This window comes from Balaenoptera musculus, chromosome 3 (genome assembly GCF_009873245.2).
Source record: "Balaenoptera musculus isolate JJ_BM4_2016_0621 chromosome 3, mBalMus1.pri.v3, whole genome shotgun sequence".
Taxonomy (NCBI): domain Eukaryota; kingdom Metazoa; phylum Chordata; class Mammalia; order Artiodactyla; family Balaenopteridae; genus Balaenoptera; species Balaenoptera musculus.
The window spans coordinates 91242160-91269986 of NC_045787.1; the positions used below are offsets into that span (position 1 = coordinate 91242160).

At 39.8% G+C, this 27827-nt stretch overlaps 1 protein-coding gene across 4 annotated transcripts in view; it reads left to right on the forward strand.

Annotated features, from left to right (window-relative positions):
• The window catches only part of EPB41L4A (erythrocyte membrane protein band 4.1 like 4A), a 264564-nt gene that overhangs the window by 178939 nt on the left and 57798 nt on the right, over window positions 1-27827 (forward strand). For all 4 annotated transcript variants that reach the window (XM_036848718.1, XM_036848720.1, XM_036848717.1 and 1 more), the window contains 3 exons: window positions 9006-9097; window positions 10481-10558; window positions 16696-16817. In XM_036848718.1, the coding sequence (XP_036704613.1) occupies window positions 9006-9097; window positions 10481-10558; window positions 16696-16817 (292 nt within the window). The remainder of the gene's footprint in view (window positions 1-9005; window positions 9098-10480; window positions 10559-16695; window positions 16818-27827) is intronic.

Consider the following 27827-nt stretch of genomic DNA (forward strand, 5'->3'; position numbering starts at 1 on the left):
AGTTATTGTATTGGTCATCTCCGTTTGTTTGTTCTTTAATTCTTCTAGGTCTTTGTTAATCATTTCTTGCATCTTCTCAATCTTTGCCTCCATTCTTTTTCCGAGGTCCTGGATCATCTTCACTATCATTATTCTGAATTCTTTTTCTGGAAGGTTCCCTATCTCTACTTCAGTTAGTTGTTTTTTTGGAGTTTTATGTTGTTCCTTCATCTGATACATAGCCCTCTGCCTTTTCATCTTGTCTGTCTTTCTGTGAATGTGGCTTTTCTTCCATAAGCTGTGGGATTGTAGTTCTTCTTGCTTCTGCTGTCTGCCCTCTCAGTAGAATACTTCTATCATCTACTTTCTATATCGCAATTTTGTTGGCTGACCTAATAACTTTCTTTATAGTATTTTCCTGCTCCAATGTAGAATCAACTTATCTTCCTTTAATCTGGAACATTTCAGTAGCATTTTTGTTTTTTACGACATTGAGATTTTTGAAGGCTACAATTCTACCCAACTTTTTGAAAATACAGTTGACCCTAGAACAAGGAGTTTGAGCTGCATGGGTCCACCTGTAGGTGGATTTTTTTCACTGGATAGGAAGTACAGGTACTTCTTGATCTGTGGTTAGTTGAACATGCTGAGGCAGAACCTTGGATCCAGAGGGCTGACTGTAAAGTTATACCAGATTCTTGACCATGTGGGGATTGGCGCTCCTAAGCCCCTGTTGCTCAAGGATGAACTGTGGAAAGCTGCTCAGTTCATATTTGTCTGTTTCCCTGTGATTGAATGAGGTTCTGCGTTCTCCGCTGGAAAGCAGCACAGGTGAAGTTGTGTCTCTCCCAGGGTGTCACATCTGGAGGCGCATGGTAACTGCTGCCAGCCTCCCATTGGTTATGTTAAGTGTGATCACCCAGTCGTGGTTGTCCCAATTTTCCACTCGATAATTACTAGGTTTTTATTTTTCTCCTTTGCAAGTAATAAGCGATCTGTGGAGAGATAATGTAATTCAGTGCAAATGCCCTGCTCTTCAGTGTTTACCTTAGGTCTAGCATCCATTGAGGACTCTTGCCTGATTCGATTTTTTACTATGATGCTTGCAAAATGCTGATATTCTAGCTGTCCTGCTGCCTCCACATGTATCAGTCAGCCCTTGGCACTCCGCTGTAGGTGAGAGCCTCACCTTCTCCCCTTTTTATTTGTTATCGGTATGGACTGACTCCTATTTTTTCACTGGTTTGTAATACACTACTGTACCTAACTATTCTGGTATTGAAGTTGTTTGTCCTAGATTCGGCCAGTGGGAGCCCTTTGGGACTCCTGTGCCCTTTTGACCTGCCCTTACCATTGTTTTGGTCACTTTCTTCCTTTTTTGGTATAGCTTGGTATTTCAGGTGCATCTTATACCTACCCTGCATCCAGTCTGTTATCAGCCATTTCTCCAAAGAGCCCTGATTCCTTCTAGTAGGGAAGGGTCAAGATCTGGGTGTTAGGTGTGGTCATTGCTACGGGGGTGACTTTGCTTCTTGGCCTTTCTAATGGACAAAGCTAGGGAATACAAGCATGAATATACACATGTGTACAAATATAAATACATATGTTCACACACACGTGTGCATATGAACATGCTTCTGCACATTTTAGAAATCATAAGTTCATGCCATACCTCCAGTTTCCATCCATCCCCACGGGGCTTGCTCTTCCTTCCCTCATTTCATTTTTAAAAAAAATTATTATTGTATTTAATTGAACATTTCCACTTTTTTTTAATGATTGCTTTTATTTATTTATTATTTATTTACTTTTGGCTGTGCTGGGTCTTTGTTGATGTGCTCAGGCTTTCTCTAGTTGTGGCGAGCGGGGGCTACTCTTCGTTGTGGTGCACGGGCTTCTCATTGAGGTGGCTTCTCTTGTTGCGGAGCACGGGCTCTAGGAGCATGGGCTTCAGTAGTTGCAGCACATGGCTGCAGTAGTTGTGGCTCGCGGGCTCTAGAGCGCAGGCTCAGTAGTTGTGGTGCACGGGCTTAGCTGCTCCGCAGTATGTGGGATCTTCCCGGACCAGGGCTCAAACCCGTGTCCCCTGCATTGGCAGGCAGATTCTTAACCACTGCGCCACCAGGGAAGTCCCCCTCTCATTTCATTTTTGTACAGGCTTCCTTTGGCCTGGGAGAACCATGGCTCCCAATAACAGTAACACATTTACCTGTGTGCTCAGTCCTAAACTGCATCTCAAATATTTTCAGAATTGCTTTGGTCAAACCACTGAAATTGACAGTTTTTTTGTGTGATTCTTTCACTCATTGTATATCACCTTGCCAAGACAGTATAGAGTCTAATACCATGTTCAAAATTTACTTGGGTTGGCCCTTCCTTCCCTCCTTCCCTATTCCTGCGGCTTTGGGGTTCATTTGAGATCTAGTTAGGTTTACCTGTTTCAGTTTGCTTTCAGTTATAGCCCCCCCTCCTTCATATCCTCTTTTCTTTGATTTTAATTTTTGAAGATGTAGAAGATTAGCATGCTTCCAAAAGGCAAAAACTCTGCAAGAAGGCACACTCAGAAGTATTGCTAACTCCCATATTCCTTCAGTTCCGTTCCCTTACCCTTCTTTGTAGGTAACCAACTTCAGTGTTTTATGGTTTATCCTCCTCCTTGTGTTTCTATTTATAAAGATAAGCATGTTAAATTTTTTTTCTTTCTTACATAAAATATAACATACTCTGTGTGGTCTTTGCACTTTTTCTTTCATTTAGTGGTATGTCCTAGAAATACTCTATATCAGTTCATTGGGAGCTTTCTTGTTCTCTTGTACATCTGCATAGTACTCCATCGAGTGTCTGTAAAGTAGTTTATTCAACCAATCTCTTATGCTGGGACGTTCAGGTAGTTCTTGATAGTTTGCAATTAAAAATTTTCCTTCAGTCAATAACTTGGGGCATATGTATTTTTATATTGTTGGAGGGCTGTCTTCGGGGTAAATTCCCAGGAGTAGGAATGCTGGAAGGGTGAGTGTATGTGTAGATATGTTAGATATTGCCTTATTCCCCCATCCCAACCTTCACCCGCAGTTTCTGTGCCATTGTACATTTCACCTACAGTGTTTGAGTGTACCTGGAACTATAGGTGTTATATTTTCCCCTAAGTGTTCCCAAGTGTGACTCTGTTAGTAACATTTGGATCCTGATTCCATATGACAGTGTGGTTTGGAGTCTTTCAGATTCAGTGATGGATTACTAGACTAGTGGTCAGATAGCATGGTGTAAGTCCAGATCTCCCACTTCTCTAACTTTGGACAATTTCCTGAACGACATTTAGCCTACATTTCCTTATCTAAGAAGTGAGGATGATAAAATCTGTCTTACAAGGTTGTTGTGAGGTTGAATGAACCCAGTCCAAAGTTGGACTTGTAACAGGCACCTGGTACACGTCTCTGAGTCAGAAGTGTCTTGCCCTCATGCACTTAGAGCTCTTGAAGTTTTGCACAAGAAAGGGCTCAGGCAGCACCTTGTTCTTGACCAGTCTTGGCTGGTGAATAGCTCTTGCCAAGGCAACAAGGGGAGCTCAGGTCTTGCAGGGCCATGGAGTTTCCTTTGCTTCATTTGCTAGTATGTTTCTCCATAATTAAGTGAGCCATTTGTTTGGAAGGAATGTCTAAATTCTGGTATAAAATTTTTCTACATTAAGAGTGTCAATAGATCTTACCAGATATGCCTTCATTTTAACAAGCTTAAGTAACATTTGTTATTAAAATTTTTTAAACATTTGTAAGACTGGCAATAAAGATTAGTTACCATTAAAAAATGAAATCTGCAAATATAAGAGAGAAATGCTGACATTTTAGGAAATCCTACAGTTTCTTTAAAGAAAAGATGAGGAAAAGATAGAGTAAAAACAACAATAACAAAAGTAAGACATCTGGAATCCTGGGTTTGCATCTGTCCATTTTTTCTAGTAGGAAGCAGAATAAGCTCAATGAAATAGTTTTCAGAGTTTACTGAAACATGATATAAATATTCTCTAACGTTTTGGCTCCTATTTTCTCCTTTTGAATTCTTGGGAGGAAAGGGAGAAACGGGGGAAGCAGCACAATTTAACACATCCTTTCCAATTCTATAATTTATGTTTCTGTGAACTAGAAAGATTTATAAACAATTAGTCATCAAGCAATTAATTTATTCATCTGTAAAAGAGGTAAAAAGGTTTTTCATCTTTAGTGTATAGTTTGAAATATAACCCACATAGCTGACGAAAGAGTTCTGGAATATTTTTGCTGTTTTTGTTCTTTTATTGTAGAATACAACATATAGGTAGGAATAGAAATTAATGTTATTCTTCCAGTGCTCTGTTGAAATGCACAGTGATTTTTAATTCAAACCATATTATGTGCATTTCAAAAAGAATTTAAAAAATAACTGGTGTGTGTGTGGGGATGTTTATATTTCCTAAACCAGAGTAGTTGAAATAAAGTTTTTGCTCATATAGATCAGGGAAACACCAGCTACCTTACCAGCTCTTGGAGAGTCACAGCACGTATTAGTTCAGTAAAAGGTCTGAGTGTTTAACCCAGTGTTTCCAAAACTTTTTTGACCATAGAACTCTTTTTATGGCAATATCATAAGACATTAATGTTGTAAGAAACACTTTTTAGGGAGCACTCTGTAAAGAAAAAACTTGAAAGAACGAGATAATATTTTACTCAAGTGTTTTAAAATTCCCTTCTAACTTCCCTTTCCAAATAATAACAAGATTGATAATTTTTTGGTTGCAGGGGTTACTCTGAATTCTTTATCTGGCTTTGTACTCGGGATGAGAAAGCAGTGGAAAATATGGGGAAAGTGATTAAAACAAACATCGTGCCCACTGTCTCACATACACAAACGTAGTTAAATTTTTACAACTGCAATCATTCAGGCTTACCATTTATAAAGACAGAATTTCTCTAATACTTAAAATTTTGTGATATTTCTTTGGTATTTCTATTTAGTTCAAGAATAAATTTTTTTTCTGTTCCACCATTTGCCTTCCTTTGCTTTATCAGTAATTAAGTTCTTTCAGTCATTTGCTATTAGCCCCCTGATTTTTATTTCATCTAGTGTCTAAAGTAAGCTAACAATTGCCAAGTACATATAAATCTTATAGAGACTGAATATTTGAAAAAAGATCCCATAAAACTGTAGGCTTGTAATCTTTGCACTTCTTTTTAACCTCTCCTCTGCCTTTATGGATCATTGATAAGAAAACTCTCTGTTGTAGGCCTTTCCAACATTTATGTAATGATTGCATCTTACTGTTGTTAGAAGTACTACTCTCTCTACTCTTAAGTATTTGACCTTTGCAGTATACCTTAGGTTACTTCTATTGACCGTGGAGGTGGGATGAATATATAATGACAGGATTGAGAAAATGTTCGTCCTTGTAATTCTAGGGAAGCTGAGGAAGGCAGATTGTCCAGTTGTGGCTGCTTCCCAAGACGGAAGCAGAGGGACCAGCTAGAGTAGGGACTGTGTGTGGCAAGCCCATTGGGCGTGGGAGAGGCAGTGAAGCTGGAGCCCAGGGAGAGTTAGCTGCTGTGCATCTTGCAGTGTGAGCCCCTCTATGGCCCTGTCAGTAAACTCAAGACGCTTCAGAGAAGCCAGGCTAAAGTAGATTGATTTCTTCAAGGCTGCAAAGAGAAACATAGCCAGCAAAGATGGGAAAAGAGTGAGAAGAACAGAGGGAGTTAGGTTGGGAGTTCGTCCATATAATCTAGGTCCTGAATTCTCACAAATGATGGAATTGGGACTTTGAGCCCAGTTTACCTAGAGATCCACAGTGTGATGAAGCCCCATGTGATATCTGAGTTAGAGGTGACTTAAGCTTGATCTCTTTATAAAAGAAAAAGAAATAGATTCAGACCATAGCTTTGCTTCTGGCATAAAATGACCAAAACTATGAAGGTGTTTGAGGAATTTTGCCAAAAGCAAGCATTGGATGCTTGGATAAAGTATTTTAGCGATAGGTTGGAATGAACTTCTGAAGTTAAGCAGCTACTTGTCTTTGTGTGAACGAATGGAAAGGTGCTAATTGTCCATGTTCCTTGAGAAGAGGTTTAGTAGGTAGCAGAGTTTCAAAAAGAAAGACATTTGAATGCCGCATCAGTTACATTCATGCCAGCAGTTATTGTATGTGGCAAAAACACACAGAATTTATTCCGAATACCTGGCTCTTTTTAAAATTTATGTTAACTTGCCTTTTAGTATTTGGATCATTCTGCTAACAATGGGACAAAAACCAGGCAGCTGGTGTTCAAGCCCTGTATGAATGGGGGAATGAGTTTATACTTGTCATTTGCACAGGGCAGAAGTAATTAGGGAGCCTGTGGGAGGCTCTTTTTTTCCTTTAATATATTTATACCCACAGAAACTTGAGAAAACCCAATTCTGGTTGGATCTTAAATACCTTTTATCCTTTCATTAGGTGATGGTAGTTTTAAAAAATATATTAAAAGTTAGATTTCCTGTGACCAGGTCTCTATTTGAAAAGCAAAATAATACAGATGTTTATGCGACGAATAAAGTGAAAACCAGTCCTAGAAAAGTTTAAGGAGATTTACTTTGTTTTCAAGTTTGAACATTTTTTTGTTTCTCCTCCACTTTTGGAAATCTGGATGATAATATGTAATTAAATCACTTTGTGAAAATTCGATTTAGTATGTCAATTCCACCTTATTTGTGATGCTCTTGCTAAAATGTGAAGGTGTCTGTGTCACAGAATAGTCATTAGTAGCCACCATTTCTTGTCAGTGACAATGCCCAGTACGTTAGTCCTAACACACTTTGTGTTTCAGCTGTTGACAGGGAGATGGGTGCATATACTGAGGAAGGTGGTAGGTTGGGGAGCGGAAGAGCAGCCTGTCCTGTACTGGCTTCTTCTTCTTTTTTTTTTTTTTTTTTTTGGTGAGGCTTGCTGGATCTTAGTTCCCCTACCAGGGATCGAACCCACGTCCCCTGCAGTGGAAGCCTGGAGTCTTAACCACTGGATCGCCAGGGAAGTCCCATGTAGTGGCTTTATCTTATTTATCCTGATACACAACCAGAAGCAAAATTATCTTAAAATTAATGACCTGTGTATTATATATTCGGATAATCCAGTGACTTTAAAACACCGGCATGTTATATGACAAACTCTTAATAGTGGTTGCCTCTGAGGAGGGGAATTAGGGACAGTGGTAGGAGGGAGATTGAGTTAGAATTGTGTTATCCACTTTGGTAACTTTTGGTGTTTGTACCATGTGTATATATTTAAAAAGGAAAAGTAAAAGAAGAAAAATTCCCCTCTAAGCGTTCCCGTCTCCTGACAGGAGGCTTGGTTTCTCACTCTGCCTCCAAGGATGTTCTGTGATTTCCTCTGTGCCCCTTCCTTCTCACCTCCCCCCTAGTTTCTCTTGCTTTTGAGGAAAACACTCTCTGAATTGATCACCTTTTCTTCATCACCTCTAATTTTGTAATCCTTACCCCTTTCACGAAAGCCACTGAAGATTTCTCCCCATGAAATGCAGTGACCTCTTTTCAAGCCCTGCGACCTTTCTGGGTCACTTGAGACTTGCCCTCTCCTCCAGCCTTTCTGACACCATTGCCTTGAGGTCCCTTTTGACCTCTCTCACTTCACCTTCACAAGCATCTTCACTGTGATTCCACCATTATCCACTCTGTGCTCTCTCCCTGAGCAATCTGTTTTAGATTCTCAGGTGTAATTATCTGTGCCAGCAGATACGACCTCTCTCCTCAGCTCTACCCTTGCATGTTTACTGGCCCATTAGGCGTGTTGAGTTCCTAGTTCCATGGGCATCTCAGAATCAAAATAGCCTGAACTTAATGTCCGTTCCCCCACCATCCAATTCCCCAGTTTTTTTCCACTTGCTGTATTTTACTACTGAGCAGCACCCAACTTAGAAACCTGGGACTTGCCCTAAGTTCCTTCCTCCACCTCACAAGGTTTTGGAATTACAAAGCCTTGCTGTAACATGCATATATTGGCTCAGTTTCCATCACACCCTTTCATTTTGCAAATAAACTCCTAAATTGGGCAGCCTCATTCTAGATGGACTTGGGAGAAATTTCATGCATGTAAATGTTCTGTCCTTGTTAAAAGTGTGTGTATAGCGGGAGGAATCGTTTCAGTTATTCTTCTGCATTGACAACTTTCTGTTTATGAATTCATGGAAACCTTATTCCAGGGGCACTTCTGCATTTGTGACTTGAGTTTGGTTTTTATTTGAGACTAAATTAGCAATTATATAACTTCACAGAGCTTGTGGTTTATTATTGTTTTAGTATGGATACTGTATTTTGCTTGGTTTCCTATTCAGTCACTTAAAAAAAAAATAGTATCTTTTCCTGCACAGTTAAAATTACCTCTAATATTGCCTTTGTTTCTTATGTATTAAAATAGATAAGTAGCTGCGAGATTAAAATGATAGTTAAAATTAATTGTATACCTAATATATGGAACTTCACATCTGTCATGTCATTTAATTTATTTCCCCCAATAACTTGATGCAGAATGGAGAAACTCAGTCCTGAGACATTATTTAACTTTCCCAGATTACACTGCTGTGGTGGTCACACCTCCCAGCGACCCCTCTTGAGATTCTTTAGTTTAAGTGTGGCCTGTACATCCCTGAAAAAAATACAGTTAAAAGCTGGGTTTATGGGTGTCTTCTTTTTTTGGGGAGTTGATTTTCACACGGTCGGTATTTTTCCTGTTTTGGTGCTCATTGATGACAGAAGAGTTTGCAGTGCTTCAGTGCCATCACTCTGATTATCCGTGGTCATGGGGTGATGTAGAAGAAGGTAATAAAGGTGATGGCACTAAGATTTACATGGAACTTATATTTTGTATTTTTATCAAGAGATAATTATTTTTTTTAATGTGTTAACAGTAATTTCTCTGCTTACTTGAATTTTTGGTACCTAGAAGGGTGGCTGTCATCTGAAGAATGTTGTGGTCTGTAATTTATATTCTCTCTCTTTTTCTCTCTCAGTGCAATGAAACCTCTTTCTTTTTTGAAGCTCGAAGTAAAACTGCTTGCAAGCATCTTTGGAAGTGTAGTGTAGAACATCATACATTTTTTAGGTATGTTAATGTGAAACCTTTGTTCATTGTCCTAATAAATGAAAATTGCATTTGTTTTTGTTTTTGTTTTTAAATTTTTTTTGATGTGCATTTGTTTTTATAACAAGAATTCTATCCTGTCTACAAGAAGAAATTTACAAGTGTTTCTCTTTTATTAACATTTTTGCATGCACACATATATAGATATTTTCTTTGCTCATGCTACAAGAAAGGGTCAAGGACAATTGCTTTTGACATTTATGTAATAAAAGTGCAGCTTTGGTATTGGTGGAAATTAAGTGTTCTACTGTGGACATACTAAATTTGAAATGACTGTTAGCTTGGAGGTACGGAATGGGTGGCTGGGTATACAAGGCATGCAGGATAGACCAAAGTTGGTCATGTAAGTTTCATAGGTGTTAAGGCAGAGGGGATTGGATGAGGTCACCTGTGGAAAAAGTGAAGAGAGAGGAGCAGAAAGCCAGGGACTGAGCTGTGGGACCCTCCCAGCATTTAGAGGCCAGGAAGAGCCAGCTGGGAAGTATGAGAAGGAGTTAGCGGTAGGGTGTGGGAAAATGGAATATGAGGAAGAAAAATGTCTTAGTGAATAAGGAGCTAGCAGCTGCATTGCATGCTCCTGGGAGGTCACGTAAGATGAGGGTAGAGAATTGACCATTGGGTTGTGGGGATCCTGTTTGTGTCACATTGTGTCACATGGTGTAAAGATAAAACTCAATTTTATCAGATAATACTTGAAACTCTCTTTTTGGTTTTTAAATTTAAAACTAGATGAACTCTTCCCCTTATTCTTGTTTGATTTGCATGGAACAGTTTCCCCAAATAGCATGATGCTAGAGAAGGAGCCTTATAAAATGACCCATGTCTGTTGTGCAGTTTGTATTAAGAGAGGGATATAGCCCAAAAGATCTGAGGCATTGCCTCTCGTCTAGTGGGGCTGGGCCTAGGAACTGCACGTGGAGGTGTGTGTTGAAGGTACCCTGGAATGGAAAGTACAAAGAAGAGTGAGCCACCCCATCGGATACGATCAACTGCCCTGAGAACCTTGGCTTGGGTAAATCAACGTAGTGACAAAAGTTCCCAAGATAATTTAGTAGAGAAATTAAATTGATTCACAATAAAAGCTTCCTTGTGCGGGCAGTGATGTATCTGATAGTCTTCAGGAAGTATGAGTGTTTTGACATGATACAGATATAAAATACTAGAATGTCAAGTATTACCTTAAAAATAATCGATTCTTATTCCTGCCGATATGTAGAATGAATAAAATATTTTGACTGTGTTAAGCAGTGTTGCACTATTACATATTTCTACACAGCTTTTGCTCAAGTGTTGCATAAGTATATTTGTGAGTCTCTATCTAATTTTCTTTTAAAAATTCATTAGAATGCCAGAAAATGAATCAAATTCATTGTCAAGAAAACTCAGCAAGTTTGGATCCCTGAGTTATAAGCACCGGTATAGGTAAATGGCATTTTTTTTCCTCTGGGGTGTGTGTGGGGTGTGTATGAATAAATATTTAATGCAACTGTCCACATACATGCATGCACATTAAAGTTTGTGATCTAATTTTTTCCTTATTTTTCCACATGCCAATGAATTTGATAAGCAATAACAGTCTATTAAATTGTCTTGACAAAAATGATTTTCTAGGTTTAATTATTTAAATTCTACATTAGCTAGATTAAGCTTAGGGTTTTTAGAATGTAGTAGAGCTTATTATCTTCAGAAATTCATTTTGATCCAATTATCAATTATCTCTAATTATGTTGTGATTATGAAACAAAGTAGATATTCTGAATAGTAGTTTTTTGGTATTCTTGGGACATTCAGTTGATCCCCTATTGTAACACAGTGTATACTTTATATCAGCGGTCCCCAACCTTTTTGGCACCAAGGACCGGTTTCGTGGCAGACGGTTTTTCCATGGATGAGGAGGGGATGGGTGGGGGAATGGTTTTGGGATGATTCAAGCACATAATATTTATTGTGCACTTTATTTCTGTTATTATTACATTGTAATATATAATGAAATAATTATACAACTCACCATAATGCTGACAGGAGGTGGAGCTCAGGCAGTAATGCAAGCAATGGGGAGTGGCTGTAAATACAGATGAAGCTTTTTTCTCTCACCCACCGCTCACCTCCTGCTGTGTGGCCCGGTTCCTAACAGGCCACAGGGGTTGGGGACCCCTGCTGTATATTATGGATCAACTCAAATGTTTTCTGTAGCATAACGCCTACATATAGTAATGCTAGCAAGTATATCTTAACTTTACAGAGCAGTTACTGAGTGCCATGTATTGTGCTAAATGTATTCCATTTATTGCTTCATTTAATCATTGCAGTCTTATTAATGTTATCCTCATTAATATGTGAGGAAACTAAGGCTCAGAGACGACAAGTCACTTCTCAGGGAAACCCAGCTAGGAAGAAGTAAAGTGGGGTCCAATCCCTGGCAGTCGAACTCCAGAGCCCTCTCCTTTTAACCATTAGTCAGCCTGTTAGCATGTTACAGGAAAAGCCTAATTGTCAAGCAGGCAGGCAGGTGCCTGTGTCTTTTTGAAAATGGGAGCCTTCTGTGTTTTGAAAAAGAATTTGTTTTGTTTCAATTCGTTCTGTTAAGTGGAGAGCCTGTGATGTGGAAAGCAGGGTGTTAGGTACCCAGAGGTACAAAGAATTAGATCTCACCATCTCTGCCTTCAGAGAGCTACAGTATTATTCAGGCAGTGAGGCGGTCCCAGGCCCTGTAAAACCCAAGCAGGGTGCAGAAATGACCCTCGGGAGGTGGGACACTGTTCTTTCAGTTCCGCTGGAGACATCACCAAATGAAATGCTTACTTAGGAGACTTAAAAAAAAATCCAGGTCAAGTGTTTGCAAGATAATGATATGCCAGATTTTAATTCCTCTCTTTGGTGAACCACTTTTTTTGTCTTGCTTGAAGCCAGAGATAATCAGTAAAGGAGTGATTAATATTAAATGTTCAGTGCATTAATCTTCATATATTATTCACTTGGATATTTGCTCATTAGCTGACTTAAAATAACACTTAAGTATTATTGTGTTACAGATGTTCTTGATATTTGTGGGAAAGTATTCATTGAAATCTAAAAATTTAAACTTCAGGTTATCAAGGTTCTTCCCTAGATAGTGATATAATTACAGGAATTTAAGGAAAGAGTATTTACTTTTATATTGAGAAAAACAGCTCATAGTCAGTATTTGGGCTGTTCTTCCAGTTGGGGCATAACACATTTCAGGGGTTATAGAGTGAATGTGTAAATCTGTCTCTTTGTCACTGAAATGAAGCTGGTGAAAAAGCATCTGTCTTAATATCCTTACTGTTAAAAAATGTAATTATACTGTTTAATGTATGCTGTAGTTGGTTTCTACAAATTTACCCATACCTGATTTCTCAAATTTATTGAAATGCAAATGCTGTGGTTACTGGGAATTATTATTAGAAAGTTATTGGATTTTGCATATTGAATATCATTTCTTCCACAAAAGTAATAATGAAAGGTAACCTTTGCAAATTGGAAGCTCTGCTAAATCTGTTCAGTTTTGTGGCTGGTGTTAACTGCTTGGTAAGTCTTAATGAAATCCAAATCTCAGTGTCTGTATGTAGGAAGCACTAACATTACACCATCTCTGAAAGAAAGATGTTTTCATCCCACTGCCCAGAGCCAGGCTTACGCAGAGATGGGTCTCTGACTTCTGGGTGGTCGCCAGCACATGGACTGTTAATTGGCAAAAGATTAATAACAACCAAACTTTAATAAACATCATATGCCTGTTCCTTTATTTTGAGGCGTTCTGGAGATATCCTGGAATGAAGGAAGAGCTCTGGAAACATAGGTAGCTCCTTCCTTTACCCTGTAGGCTTTTAGAGCATGGGGCATAACGAACGGCATAACCAGTGGCTGCGGTGTGTGAGTGTGGGTGTCTGTGTGTATAATTGTATATGTGTTTATAGTGGGATGTATGTGATAGAGAAAGACAGAGTTCTAGTCTTTACTCTCTCTCTTGCATCTTAGGGCTTGCAGAATACCAAGGAGGATCCAACAGAAAAACTAGTCATTACTTAAGAGGGGCAAATTAGATAATTTTAGTGAAATGTGACAGGCAATCCTTTCAAAATTTAAAATTAAATTTTGGGGAAAAGGCTGAGCTTAAATCTGACAGTTGAATTCTTTTGTTGCTTTATTATCAGTCACCAATAATCTGAAGTAGAGATTGATTAAATCTTTGGTTAAATATTTCGTTACACTCTGCTCTCTCTTTCTCTGAGCCCCTTAAAAGCTAATCTTGCCTCTACCTTTTGTTAAGTTTGTAGGGGACCCCTGGTTTTGATGAATGAATGAGTTATGTAGAATTTATACTCTAGAAATGACACTTAGACCTAAGAACCACCCCTCAGGAACCCTGATGACCTTCTTGTAGAACTTAAATCACACGATCTTTCCACATTTCTTGAAGTATGGAAGAGAGACCAAGTTCTCCTGAGAACCTCCTTTGTGTCAGATACTTTCACCTGTGTTATTTTATTAAATCCATTCAGTGACCCATCAAAGGAGGTATCATATGCTCATTTGTATAGACGAGAAATGTGAGCCCCCCAAAAGTAAGGTAACTGAACTAAAGACCTTTAACCAGTTAAGTGGCAAAGTTGGGATTTGAACCCAGGTGTCTTTCCTCTTGTTCTCTTCCCTCTACCCCACTGATGGCCGATTGTATCCTCACTTTGAAGCTGAAGGGCTGCTGGCAGTGCCTCTCATCATAGGATGGGAGTATGTGTGCCACAGTGTGAGGGGCAGGGAAGTGGGCGATCCTGGGGACAATGCTCTGTCCTGTCATTATGGAGAGCCACCGGGTGTGTAGGAGCTCTTACACCGACACTGAAAATCTCTACAGTTGTCAAGCGCTTTTTGCTACAAGAAAATACTAAGAATACCGTACAGGAGTATTTCTGCTAGGAAATAGTCTGGACAAGTATAAATAAGGAAAATGAGGCTCTAGGAGATTTAAAAAATAATCTGCTGAAGACCACACACTTATAGCGGAGCTGCGTTTTAAACTGGGCTTGTAGCTTTAAACCAGATGGCTCTGCACTCTGTCCCTTTTCCCAGGCTGCCAGGCTCTGCCACACTGGCCAGCTGGAGGGCAGAAAGCTTGTTCCAGTCCCAGGCCCCGTACAGCCTGTGCCAGATCAGTTTATGTTTCCGGACTTCAGTTTTATGAATCTTGTGATATGATTTTCCCATTTCTCCTTTATTCCTGAGAGAGAAACCATGAGGAAAAATTGAATAATAAAGTAAAATCTCATTATAAAATGCCTCAGCGGTCCACATATTATTGGGTTATGTTTTTCGGGCAAATATTTTTTCCTCTATGCAGTGAAGTACATACTACCCAAGTCTTAGAGTAAGTTTGTTGTAAGTAGATGTTATCTTCATACTCCAAACCATTTCTAATAATGGAATTTTGTTCTCTATATAGAATTTTTTTAACATTTTCAGGGGGGGAGATGTTGCTATTTGTGTTACCTTATGTACTACCTTTAAAACAAATAGTTAAAACTGTAGAAATATTCTCAAATTGATTATTTTTAAAAAATTATTTACTTGTATTTAGTAAATAATGATATAATATTTTTATGTGCCTGGCATTGTTCTAGAAACTGTATAAATATTAATACTTAACATTAATAATAAACCTATGAAGTGGTCATTGGTATTATTCTTACTTTAGTAATGAAGAAATGGGGATACAGAGAGTTTGAGTAATGTTTCCCAAGGTCAAAGAGCTAGGATATGACATCGCTGGGATTTGAACCCAGTCTCCAGAACTTGTCTATTAACAATACATTAATATGTAAAAGAAAACAGCAAAATGAAAGCTGGTAAATGATAATTATCTTATCAAATAACATTATTAGATTTTTATATATTTTCATTATATATAAGGAAAAAAAAAAGTAGTTAAATTTCAAGTGAAAGAAAACCTCTCACAGTTTGCCCCCTACTCCCTCCCCTCCCCCTGGTTTCCATGAAGTCTTGACTATGAAGTACATACACTCATGGATGGAACCTGTCATTTTGATTCCTCGTATCAAGTCATGTCCTCACTTAGCCTGATGAGAAACTGCTTTTTATGAGTGTTTTGGGCCTCTCTTTATTTCTAATAAAGGTGGATGAGGTAGTAAGGAGGGGAAGCTTTCACCGAAGAATGTAGGAGGTGAATTTGGCTTTATAAGTCTTATTTAATCTCTTTTAGGGAGAGAGCCACCAATATGTATTCTGTAAATGTAGGATGAATGGGATTTGTGGCCAATAAAAGACTTTTTTTCTTCCCATTAGGTGGCTCTTACTGTGGTGAATCAAATTATTGATACATACTTAGAAATGCATTTTCTCTGTACCTAAATGATACTTTCTGTCATGAAAGCCAGAGCTGTTCATTGGCTCAAATTCAGCTGTGGAATAAACTTTTCGTAGGATGAATGTTGACTGAAATACAGCAAATTAAATTACATAGTTCCTTGAGTAGATTAGTTTGTCCCCAGGGAAAGCTCTCCCTGTTGCATCCTCACATACTCTTAAGGAAGCGGTACTGTGCATGGGGTTTTAGGCTGCTTTAAATCTTCCTGGGCACTTCCTGACTCAGGTGAAGTGGGTGTAATCAATGGTTGATTGTGTCACAGGGTTCAGAGTGAAATCACACTAAGTGGTCCAATTGGGGAGGCTCTATGACTTGCCTTATAAGTACAGCACGGGGACGTGTTGATTCACGTAGAATCATTGCCTTCTGTAGTTTAGCCCAACACAATTTCTTTACTATTTAGTTGTAGAGCTGGAAGACCATCAGCAGCCTCTATTTCTAGCCTATCGTTCTACTTAAATCAAAACCTAGCTCCTCCTTTAATAAATCCTTTCTTTCCTGGTTCTCCCTCTGAAAGATCTTCCTTGTGTCGGCTGAGGGAAAAAAGCGCAACGTGAGAGCTGTGAGTTGTTTTATCTGGGGCTTACTGAGGACTAGAGGCTGAGAGAGGGCCTCTCAGATAGCTCTGAGGAACTGCTCCTAAGGGAATGCGTGCAGTCCAGCCCACACCTCTGTAGAAGGTTGCTGCTCGTCATGAGGAGCAGATGTCTCCATTAATGCTTTTAGCGCTTTTCTAAGTATGAGAAGATGTAAGAAACTGGGTTCATACAATTTTCTCCTGAAGACACCTAATCATCTGAAGGCCTGTTTGGCCACTTTTTCCCAGCCTCATTCCTGATCTCTGTCCTGACCTCCTTTCAGAGTGTGTTGAAGGTCAGCGACTTTAGTGGCTAGTGACTTCATTCTTGTAGAACCAGATGGCGAGCGACATTCTTCAGTTGGCGCTTCTGTCTCACCTAAATCTTTCCTATTAGAGTTTATTACTTCCTTGGTTAACATTGCAGTGAGAATCAGTTGAAGGCCCTATATACTTATAACCTGTGTGAATCTGTGTTTTTTCTTCTGTCCATACATTGCAGATATTCTCCATGAGCTGTGGTGTAATTTTGTGACTGTGTGGTTTTACCTGTGTTACTCAAAATGTTGTTTTTTCAAGTGGCAGGACAGCGTTACAAATGAGTCGAGATCTTTCTATTCAACTTCCCCGGCCAGATCAGAATGTGGCAAGAAGTCGAAGCAAGACTTACCCTAAGAGAATAGCACCAACACAGCCAGCAGGTAAGTCACAGAGCCCCCCCACAACTCCTCATTGTAACCTTGTGTTTCCTTTTAGGCTCCTGGTGTAACATACACTTAAGTGGTGACTGTAGCCCTGGAGGTTTTTAATTGTTAACACTAGAATTTTTAATTTGACCCAGAAAATGTCCACGCAATCAGAAATTATTAACAAGCAGGCAGGTAAGCAAGTTGAATCACCATAGCCTGCTTAATGACTATACTTAATTCTTTTTTGAAGGGATTAAATAAAATCTCAACTGCGTAATTTCTTAATTTGGTGTAGCTGAGATTGGAATCGAAACAAAGTCTTTGGCAAAAGTCTTAAAAAAAAATACCGTTGACATAACAGTCTGTATTTAGTTTTTTGTTATCGTTGGTCTTTCTTTTATTGTGAACTATAATAAAGTGCATAAAGTATACATAGTATATACCTGTGCACATACACATAAGTGTATGTGTGTTTATATACATATATAAATTTTTACACGGGCGTGCACATGCACACACGCACAATTTAACATAGCCTGCAGCCCCTGAAGTCCCTGCTGTTTGCTTGGTCACATCCTCACCTTCTCCTCTCCCCCCAACCAGTGAAAACCTCTGACTGTGTGATAATTATTTCTTTACTTTTCACTATAATTTTACTACTTATGTAGCCTTCTCTGAACAAAGTAGTTTGTTTTGCCTATTTTTAGAACATTATATAATTGAATCAAGGGGTGTGTTCCTTTGTGTCTTGCTTCTATCAGTGTTATATGTAATATATACTAAAGTGCATTCATTTTTCTTGCAGTGAGTTTTCTATTGTATGACAGCTTCTTATCCATTCTACTCTTTTTTTTAAATTTAAATTTATTTATTTTTATTTATTTATTATTTTTGGCTGTGTTGGGTCTTCGTTTCTGTGTGAGGGCTTTCTCTAGTTGCGGCGAGCAGGGGCCACTCTTCATCGCAGTGCGCGGGCCTCTCTTGTTGCGGAGCACAGGCTCCAGACGCGCAGGCTCAGTAGTTGTGGCTCACGGGCTTAGTTGCTCTGTGGCACGTGGGATCTTCCCAGACCAGGGCTCGAACCAATGTCCCCTGCATTGGCAGGCAGATTCTCAACCACTGCGCCACCAGGGAAGCCCCATTCTACTCTTGATGGACATTTGGGTTATTCAGGTTTTTTGTTTTTAATGCACACCACTTCTTTAATAAACCACCTCATCAGTCAGTTTCAATCCATGTTCAGTGTTCAGAGCTCACGGAATTTTACTCTAAAGTGATCTTACCGACTTTGGTTTGTGGCTTGCTTACAGATCAGCCTTGTCTAACACTCTCCACGGGCTTTTCACATATATTATTTCACTTGAGCCTCACAGTAATCCTGTGAGGTAGGGCAAGGCAGACACTACGTTCCCATTTTACAGATGAGGAAGACATGGTCCCAGTAGCTAGAAAGGGGTGGGGCTGGGACGAGAGGCCAGATCTCCTGGCTCTTTCTGCCATATTGTATGAAGAGAATGGAATTTTTAATAACAATAATTAACATCTGGGGTGTGGTGGTAAGATGAATTGGGAGATTGGGATTGACATATATATACTAATATGTATAAAATAGATAACTAATTAAAAAAATAACATCTGAACATCGCATGACAGTTGGCAAAGCATTATGACAGCTGTTGTTTCATTTAACCCTCATGGCAAGCCTATGAGGAACGTGTTTTGAGTTTGCTCCACCGCTGCTGGCTGTGGGAATGTCACCTGACTTAGAGTTTCTAAAGTGAAATTAAATCTGATTGTAGGTCCCCTCCTCTCACTGGGCTGAGAGGAAATTAAATTCTTTCTGATGGTTCTACAGTGGCAAAAATAAGACATGATTTAATTTTGCAATGGGTTACCTGCCACATAAGTAATATCATTATCCCTATTTAGCTGATGAGGAAACTAAGATTATAAAGGTAATTTGGCCAAGATTACATAATAAGCAGGTGGCTTAGGACAGAAATTCTAGCTTTAATATTTAATATCTTTATCTTAATATTTTGTGATTATCTTTGAATATGATCAGTCTTAAATCCCATTTGGATCAAGTGCAATGTGGTATAGTTGATAAGCAAACTTTCAGATCCTTTGCTATTTCTTAAACACCAGGCCTCATGAAATTATTCTGAGACCAACCAAGAATTTCAAAAGCATTCCTCGCGTCCAATCAACATTTCATTCCACTTGAGATGCTGGAATCACACGTGCTTTTTACACAGACCTGCTCAGGTTGTTCCTTTTCCTCTCCTCCTGTGCTCTTAGAAAAATATCTGCCTCTGTAACATTGTGTCTGTCTGTCTGTCTGTCTGTCTCTCCTTGGAAGCCGAAATTCCAGAAGCTGATTTATTTAGGGACAAGGGGTTTTGTTTTTGTTTCTCTCCTGGCTTATGTAGATCCAGCCAAATGCAGTTTTCACAGAGTAGCCTGGAACTGTACCGAGCCCTCGCGTCCGTCTCCCCTCCCCACTAGTGTTGTATTAAAACACTCTCCCTCTAGGGTGGAGGCTGAGGAGGTGGGAGGTGGCTAAGGCACAGCCCGGAGTGCTCGAGGACAGCCTCTCAGCATCAGGCTGAGAATCTTTTAAAAAATGCGGCACATGTTATGCTTTTACTATTATAAACATACATCCTTGCTTTAGGAAATTGAGGAACCTCAGAACTCCCCCTCCCCTGCAAAAAGAATATCTTTCATATTCAGTTCCATTCTCTTAGTGCTAACACTATTTTATATAGCCTTCTGGTCGTTTGCATATCTTTTCTGCAAAAATGATATAGCAGTGTTTTTATTTACCTTTTTATTTAATAATATGTCATGAATATGTTCTAACAAATTTTAAGTGTTCTTATACAGCACCATTTGAATGTCCAAATAATTTTCTGCTGCATAGATGCATTGATGTGACATAATTTATTCAACCAGTGGTTAGTTTTTGGATATTTAAGCTGTTTCAAAATTTGAAAAATATAAATGTAACTAAAGTGAATATTTTTGTAGTGATATCTCTAAGTATTCATGCTGATTTATTGTATGTATTTTAAACAATGGTATATTTTTATAATTTTTACACAAAAAAGAGGATCATACAGTGCTGTGTTTAAAAACTGAGACTGGCTGTGTGTACATTTCACTTTGATTTTGAATTACTTTTCAAGCCTGTGTTCCACAAAACTGTGATGTGTTCTGGGGACCCAGAGATGACCCTGCCCTTGACAGCATGATTGTCCTGGGTGGGGAAGGACCATTTAGCAATGCCTATGGTGCAGAGTTATTTCAGTTGCTGTCATGCACATATGAAGAATGCTCTGGGGGCAGGGATAATGTTCTATGTTTATTTGAATGTTACATATTCTTTTTTTAATTTAATTTAATTAATTTATTTATTTTTGGTTGTGCTGGGTCTCAGTTGCGGCAGGAGGGCTCCTTAGTTGCAGCTCACGGGCTCCTTAGTTGTGGCATGCAAACTCTTAGTTGCAGCATGCATGTGGGATCTAGTTCCCCGACCAGGGATCAAACCCGTGCCCCCTGCATTGGGAGGTGGATTCTTAACCATTGTGCCACCAGAGAAGTCCCTGAATGTTACATATTCTTTTCCCTCTAATTCAAATGTACTCTCTGCTTTGAGCCTCAGTTGAACCCAGCTGGTAGAGAGACCCAGTCTCTAAGGTCATGGTGGGGTTCAGACTTGGAGTGGAACACTTGAAGAGGGCAATCAGTCACTCTGTGCTCCTTATCCCACCCAGCGGGTCCCATGAAGCAGGGCAATTCTGTGTGAATCTGGGCCACTGTGAGTATGAGAGGGGAGGGGTTATTGGTAAGCCCGGGAGCCTCCTGTGCTTAGGGTCAAGCCTGCACCTTTAAGGCTCTGCTGTGGCGGGTGGTGGAGGGGAGGATGATGTGAGGGAGTGGCCTGTAGGTCCCTAGGTTGCTGTAGCCCTCAAGCCTCCATCTCCTTCCCCACCAAGCCTTTTCTGCCACTCCAGGCAGCTCCTGCAGCCCTGTCACTTCTGATTCCCACACTCTCAGCTCCAGAGTAGCCTCCTTGCTCCAAAGCTCCCTGGTCCTGAGATTCGTTCATGCGTGGCTGGGCAGGAAAGGAACAATAGCTCAAAACAGGAGTTTTGTTTTTTTTTTCTAATTATTTTTTATTGACCAAAGAGAAGCAAAAGTATTACCTTACTAAATATTCCTGCCACAATTACTTAAATTTTTATTTGAAAATTTTGACAATTAAAATGGTAGAAAGCTTATTTTAAAACATAGGAAAAGTTTATTAGATTGTACTGCGTTTGGCAAAAATGGAGTTGTGGTTTAAAAAGAAGATAGATTAAAAAAAAAAAAAAACTCTAATGAGGCCAGCTATGAATTTTCATAAATTGAATTCTGGTAGGCTCTCTAAAATAAAACTTTAGAACTACAGTTCCAAGAGTCATTGGCATAAATTCTCACCTCTCATTGAACATTTATAGATACTAAAAAACAAGTTGTGATAGAAAGGAGACTTTAGCTTTTTGTTAGTTTATATCATTAATGTATACTACATGACCTGTAACTTTAGAAGACGTTATTTTATTTCTTCTGAAGTTAAAGTAATTCAGTCAAACTTGATGACCACTGCCCTTAACCTGCATCTCAGTTCTCTGCAGATTTAAAAAGCCTGTGTTTTCATTTCTCCGTCAGGAATAATAAATGCCCTGGTAGCTCAAAAGCCATTGTGTTCAGAATCCACCAAGATTAGACCTTGGCACCTCTATGAGGAAGTGCATTCCAGAGTCAGGAGCCCTGCTCCCAGCCTGCCTTCTGCCCCCCCGCCCCCCCCCCCCCCCCCCACCTCAGAGGAGTTCAGCGCCAGGGCAGGCAGCCAGAGCATTCCTGCAAATCTGCTCGGCAGAGGAGCTTGGAGCTTGCGGGTAAAGCAGGAGGCGAGATGGCAGGAAGGAAAAGTGCATGTTTTGTACAGCCCTTTCTCTGACAAGCTCTTGGCAGCTCATGTAGGTGGGTTCCTGTCAGAAAAGAGTTTTTGCTGTAAGAAGACAGCAGTAAAGACAGGAAAGACAGAATGTTTAGCTATAATCCATAATGAGCTGTAAGAAAAGTAATGGGTGAAACCATTTACAGTGGATAAACAATGCTGTGATTGTCTGATGCAGCATTTTGAGTTCTTAAGCATATCGTACTGATGAACAGAGAAATAAATAGTTGCAGTGTAGTCTTCAGACAACTGAAAAGCCGGTTCGGGTGACATTTTGGCATTCCCACTCTGCATCTGTGGAAGACGCTGCAGACACAATGCCCGAGGGATCCTGAAAATGAACTTGTGAGTGAGGATGGTTTGTGCCTGGTCTGGAAGCAGAGAGCTACCGCTCAGGCCAAGCCAGTGTTTCTGTGCAAGAGAGAGGACCCAGTGTTGTCAATCTTCCACTGTCTTAAGGGAAGCACGAAATTTAGATATTTATAGAAACTTTCCAGAATTTTAAGTTTTGGCAATTGATTTCAGTTTGAAGAAAGTCTCTGTGCTAAATCAAACATTCCTAAGGGCCCAGTATGGCTTGAGGGCTGCCTCTTGAGAGCCTCTGATTGACAGAGCTGGTATGAATGGCCGATCCACCTGTCCTGGGGTCTCTATGGGTTTCTGCAGCATCCCCTGTGGAGGTCACTGAATCAGGTTCTACACTCCATGACTCCCAGCAGGAACACTTGGTAGTTGGTAGGTCGGTTGGCCAACTCTAGGGGATGATGGTGCCACACAGGTCTGAACCCCCTAGCAAATGATTCACATGTGGGTACCTGACTGACATTTACTGGTGACCTGAGCTGGGTGTAGCCCAAAGCAGGAGAGACGGAGAAATGCTTTGATATAGCGAAGTACAGTTTCATCAATTTGATGTAGTGTAAAGCTCTGGGCTGCTGAGACATAGTAATGTCAAGAGAGTAATAATCACTTATTGAGCACTTGCTCTGGTTGGCACGTTGTGTCAGACATGAGGTCAGCAGAAACCCAGCTTGGCTTGTGGCGATCAAAAATAGATTAAAAAAAAATTTTTTTTTTTAACACAGACAGAAGGCAAGCTATGTGAGTAGAGACTGGCATATCAGACTGAGCTACATCTGATAAATCTGGGTTCAGCCTCAGTCATCCCTGTACTAACTGTGCAATGTGATGAAGTCACTTAACCAGGCTGAGCCTCAGTTTCTTTGTGGGTCCAGTGGGGGTATTACCTCCTGCCTCACGGGTTGTCATGCGGTTGGTGTCTGCACTGGGCACAGCATCGTGTCAAGAACGTGGAGGGGCTTGGCACACTTTAGTTTCTTTCTCCTAAATCAAAAGGAGTCTTTCTATACATAGTGTGGACCAGCCTGTGAGTCCACCTGACAGTCTTTGAATTATGTTTACCATATAGCATCAACTTCACATGCAAAGGATAATATAATTATATGAGGGAGGTGTGGCCTTTTGAGATTGATGGGTGGAGAGAGTCGTTCAAGTGCAGTGAATGGGCTTTGGAAAGACATCAGTTACCCCTGATTTATTCTAGAAGATTGGGTATAAACAAGTATGAGGGAAGTGGACAAGTCAAAGGGCCCCCTGTGTGTAGGTTTCTTCTTTCCTGCCTGCCTGAAGATCTCTGGGTACACGAGGGCAGCTGTTGTCAGGCAGTATTGGGAGCCCAGAGTTGGGGATCGTCCTACTTACCCTGTTCCTACTTCCCAGAGTAATCATTTTTCTTACCTTATTTTTACCCCCCACTCCGTGCTCACCACTCTCCAGGTGCTCCAGCACCACTGGGATAGTCTATGGCTATGAATTGGGAATAACAAACACGTTACAGTGAATCCATAATAATGATGACATTGTATGCTGGTTTTAAAGTTCACATAGTTGATCATTTCATCTTCTGTGTAAGGTGGTTTTCCCTATTTGAGGTAATCAGGTACTAGGCCTATCCAAGTCCACTTTTCATGTCAGGCAGGCAATGGAAACAGAAGACAAAGGGCTAAGCTGAAAGGGCTCGGGGAGGGAAGCAGAGTTGTTGAATGAGGAGTAAACAGAAGCTGGGGCTGTGGATCTGTGATTTCATAAGTCAAGTCCCAACCTCAATAAGCTGTTAGATCAGCAACCTCACTTCTGCAATATGAGCAGGGCTGTTGCTGTGTTTGTCATCACAGAGACTGGAAACTACCTAAATGTCCATTAGTAGGGAACTGGCCTAATAAAATAATAGATGTGTACCCCTAGGAAATACCGTGTGTCTCTTAGAAGAAATCTGAGGGCAGGATTTGACATTGTGTTGGTCCGATTCTATAGTCCCACCATGTCTGCCTTGAAAGGTCAGATCCCCTGAGGAGCTCCACAAGGCAGAGGAATGTTAATGACCAACAGTCATTGAGCCTCACTGCATGCCCGGTGCTGTACTAGGCACATGCAGATAGTATCTCCCTCATTTCTTTTAGAAAATGCTGTGACTCTCAGTGTAACAGGTGAGAAGACAGAGGCAAGGACTTGCCCAGGGCCCCAGAGCTGGAATATGATCCCAGGTCACTTAGAGTCTGCAATGTGGAGAGGAGGAACAAAAAAGAATGTGATAAATTTGTGTCGATATGGAATGATCTCCAAGAGATAGTATAAGCAAGAAAAAACAAAAAAAAGCCAGGGGTGGGGGCCAGCAGCATGTAATATGCTCCCATTACATAAAAATACAATCAAAAAAAGAAATCAGAAATCAGGAGTGGGAGAGAGATTTATTTTTACTCTGTATTCTTTAATAGCATTTGTGTTTTTACCATGTCGTACTTTAAAAAAGCCCTTCAGATACTTGTCATGAATGCCTTAAGTTCACAAGATGATTTCAAATGTCCATTCAAGTTTCCAGATGAGGACACTGATATTATGCTCGGAAGCGTGCATCATAATTTATGGAAAAAGTAATAGGACGATATGAGACAGATCATACAAATTCAAATGTTAGGATTTCTACTGTGCTGTTACAGATACAGCTCAAGTCTTCAAGGCGAAGGGCATAAGACATTTTCATATCTGTACATTTAAACGTAGGCCTTAAAGTGTAGGAGATTGCACTGTAGATCCTCAAGTCAGAGCATGCTTTGTTTCAAAGGAGGAAGACTCATGTAGGACCCACAGTCCTTGGATTAGAGGACAATCACTTTGTGTTGTAGGCAAGGAAACTGAAGCCCAGAGAAGTGAAATGATTTGCAAGTGTAGCAAGTTCTGGAACCTGGGGGGTATCTGGATGAGAATCACTAGGCACTGTGAGGAATGTCTGGAAAAAGACAGTGACGTAATAGCTCTCACACCTATTGGGCACTTGATGGGTATTGTGAAGTGTTTGCATGTTTGTCCTCTCTAGGTCAGCTGAAGACAGGAAGGGAAGAAATTAGTAAAAATTGTCATACAAGGGAATTGGAACAAGGTATTCTGACCAAGAGTTGTTATGTGGGGTAGTTTTGGAGAGGATTTCTAGAAAATTTAGGAGAGTGTTAACTTTGTTTTCGAAAGAGTGTGATTATGACTGTCCTCCTTCAAACCTGATAAGTCAGAATTAGGTAATCAACTGAGGTGTGGTCCAGATCTGTGACCTCACTTTCTCTTTACCCTAAGAACTCCAGCGACTGATTATGTAAGCCTTTGCATTGAGAAGGCATGTGGTACAGTGGCAGGAAAAAAACAAAACAAAACATGTACCTGATTTGAGTAGACTTGAATTCCTGGTCTAACTCGGCTGTGACTTGTAACACATCATTCAACATGCTGAGCTTTCATCTCATTGTCCATAAAGTGAAGCAATTCTTTTCGTAAACCTGTGGGAAGGTGGGTGGTATCCTCATCTTACACATGAGGAAACAGTAGCTCAGAAACATTGAATACTTATTCAAAGTTACACAGATAGTAAGAGCAGCAGCAGGGTTTGAACCCAGGTCTTTGGAATATTAAGGCACATCCTTGGAAAGTACATGGAAAACAAAAAAAGTGAAAGGTGATTTGAAAATAAGTATACATCCTCTGGTTTTCCCACTATTGTGTGATTCCTTTACTTCACTAGATCTGCTTGTTTCAGCAGATACTCTTGAAGAGAATGCATTTATAGAGGAGCAGCAAGTCAGTCTGATATTATATCAAGTCATTTTTTTAAGAAAATATTTAAGTTCTTTGGGACATTTTACCCATGAAAGAGGGGAAATGGCAGTAACCGTGTTAATTGCAAGGAGCATTAGGTTAGGTCACAGAGTCGGGTGTATGGTTTGTTCAAGGCTGTCTTCCTTTGTTGACACCCTTTTCTACTCTGCCTTGAAGCTGATGTTTATTTTCATTCTGTAAAAAATGTCTTAATATATGGCAAGCTGGTTAGATTTTCTCTAAAAAGTTAATGATTCCACTCTTTCTGGGAGTGTTTAGCATTCCATGCATAGCTATCAAAATTAAAAAAGCAAGCAAGGCTAAAGGCGTATTGTATATTCCAGTTAAATACCATAGCTTTAGTGAGTTACCATAAATGACACTTTTTATCCCCTTTACCTTCTCATTCAACAAGAATTTATTGAGTGCTTCTTTGGCATAAGACCTGTAATGTTGTAATTAATAATAAATAATCATTTGATGAAATTAGAACACTTCCTAACACCATACACAAAAATAAACTCCAAATGGATTAAAGACCTAAATGTAAGGCCAGATACTCTAAAACTCTTAGAGGAAAACATAGGCAGAACACTCTATGACATAAATCACAGCAAGATCCTTTTTGACCCACCCACCTCCTAGAGAAATGGGAATAAAAACAAAAATAAACAAGTGGGACCTAATGGAACCTAAAAGCTTTTGCACAGCAAAGGAAACCATAAACAAGACCAAAAGACAACCCTCAGAATGGGAGAAAATATTTGCAAATGAAACAACTGACAAAGGATTAATCTCCAAAATATACAAGCAGCTCATGCAGCTCAATATCAAAAAAACAAAACAACCCAATCCAAAAATGGGCAGAAGACCTAAGTAGACATCTCTCCAAGGAAGATATACAGATTGCCAACAAACACATGAAAGGATGCTCAACATCACTAATCATTAGAGAAATGCAAATCAAAACTGCAATGAGGTATCTCCTCATACCAGTCAGAATGGCCATCATCAAAAAATCTACAAACAATAAATGCTGGAGAGGGTGTGGAGAAAAGGGAACCCTCTTGCAGTGTTGGTGGGAATGTAAATTGATACAGCCACTATGGAGAACAGTATGGAGGTTCCTTAAAAAACTAAAAATAGAACTACCATATGACCCAGCAATCCCACTACTGGGCATATACCCTGAGAAAACCATAATTCAGAAAGTCATGTACCACAATGTTCATTGCAGCACTATTTACAATAGCCAGGACATGGAAACAACCTAAGTGTCCCTCAACAGATGAATGGATAAAGAAGATGTGGCACATATATACAATGGAATATTACTCAGCCATAAAAAGAAACGAAATTGAGTTATTTGGAGTGAGGTGGATGGACCTAGACTCTGTCGTACAGAGTGAAGTAAGTGAGAAAGAGAAAAACAAATACCATATGCTAACATATATATATGGAATCTAAAAAAAAAAGTGGGTTCTGAAGAACCTAGGGGCAGGACAGGAATAAAGACAGGGACATAGAGAATGGACTTGAGGACATGGGGAGGGGGAAAGGTAAGCTGGGACGAAGTGAGAGAGTGGCATGGACATATATACACTACCAAATGTAAAATAGATAGCTAGTGGGAAGCAGCTGCATAGCACAAAGCACAGGGAGATCAGCTCGGTGCTTTGTGACCACCTAGAGGGGTGGGATAGGGAGGGTGGGAGGGAGATGCAAGAGGGAGGGGATATGAGGATATATGTATATATATAGCTGATTCACTTTGTTATACAGCAGTAACTAACAACAATGTAAGGCAATTATCCTCCAATAAGGACATTAAAAAAATAATAATAAATAATCAT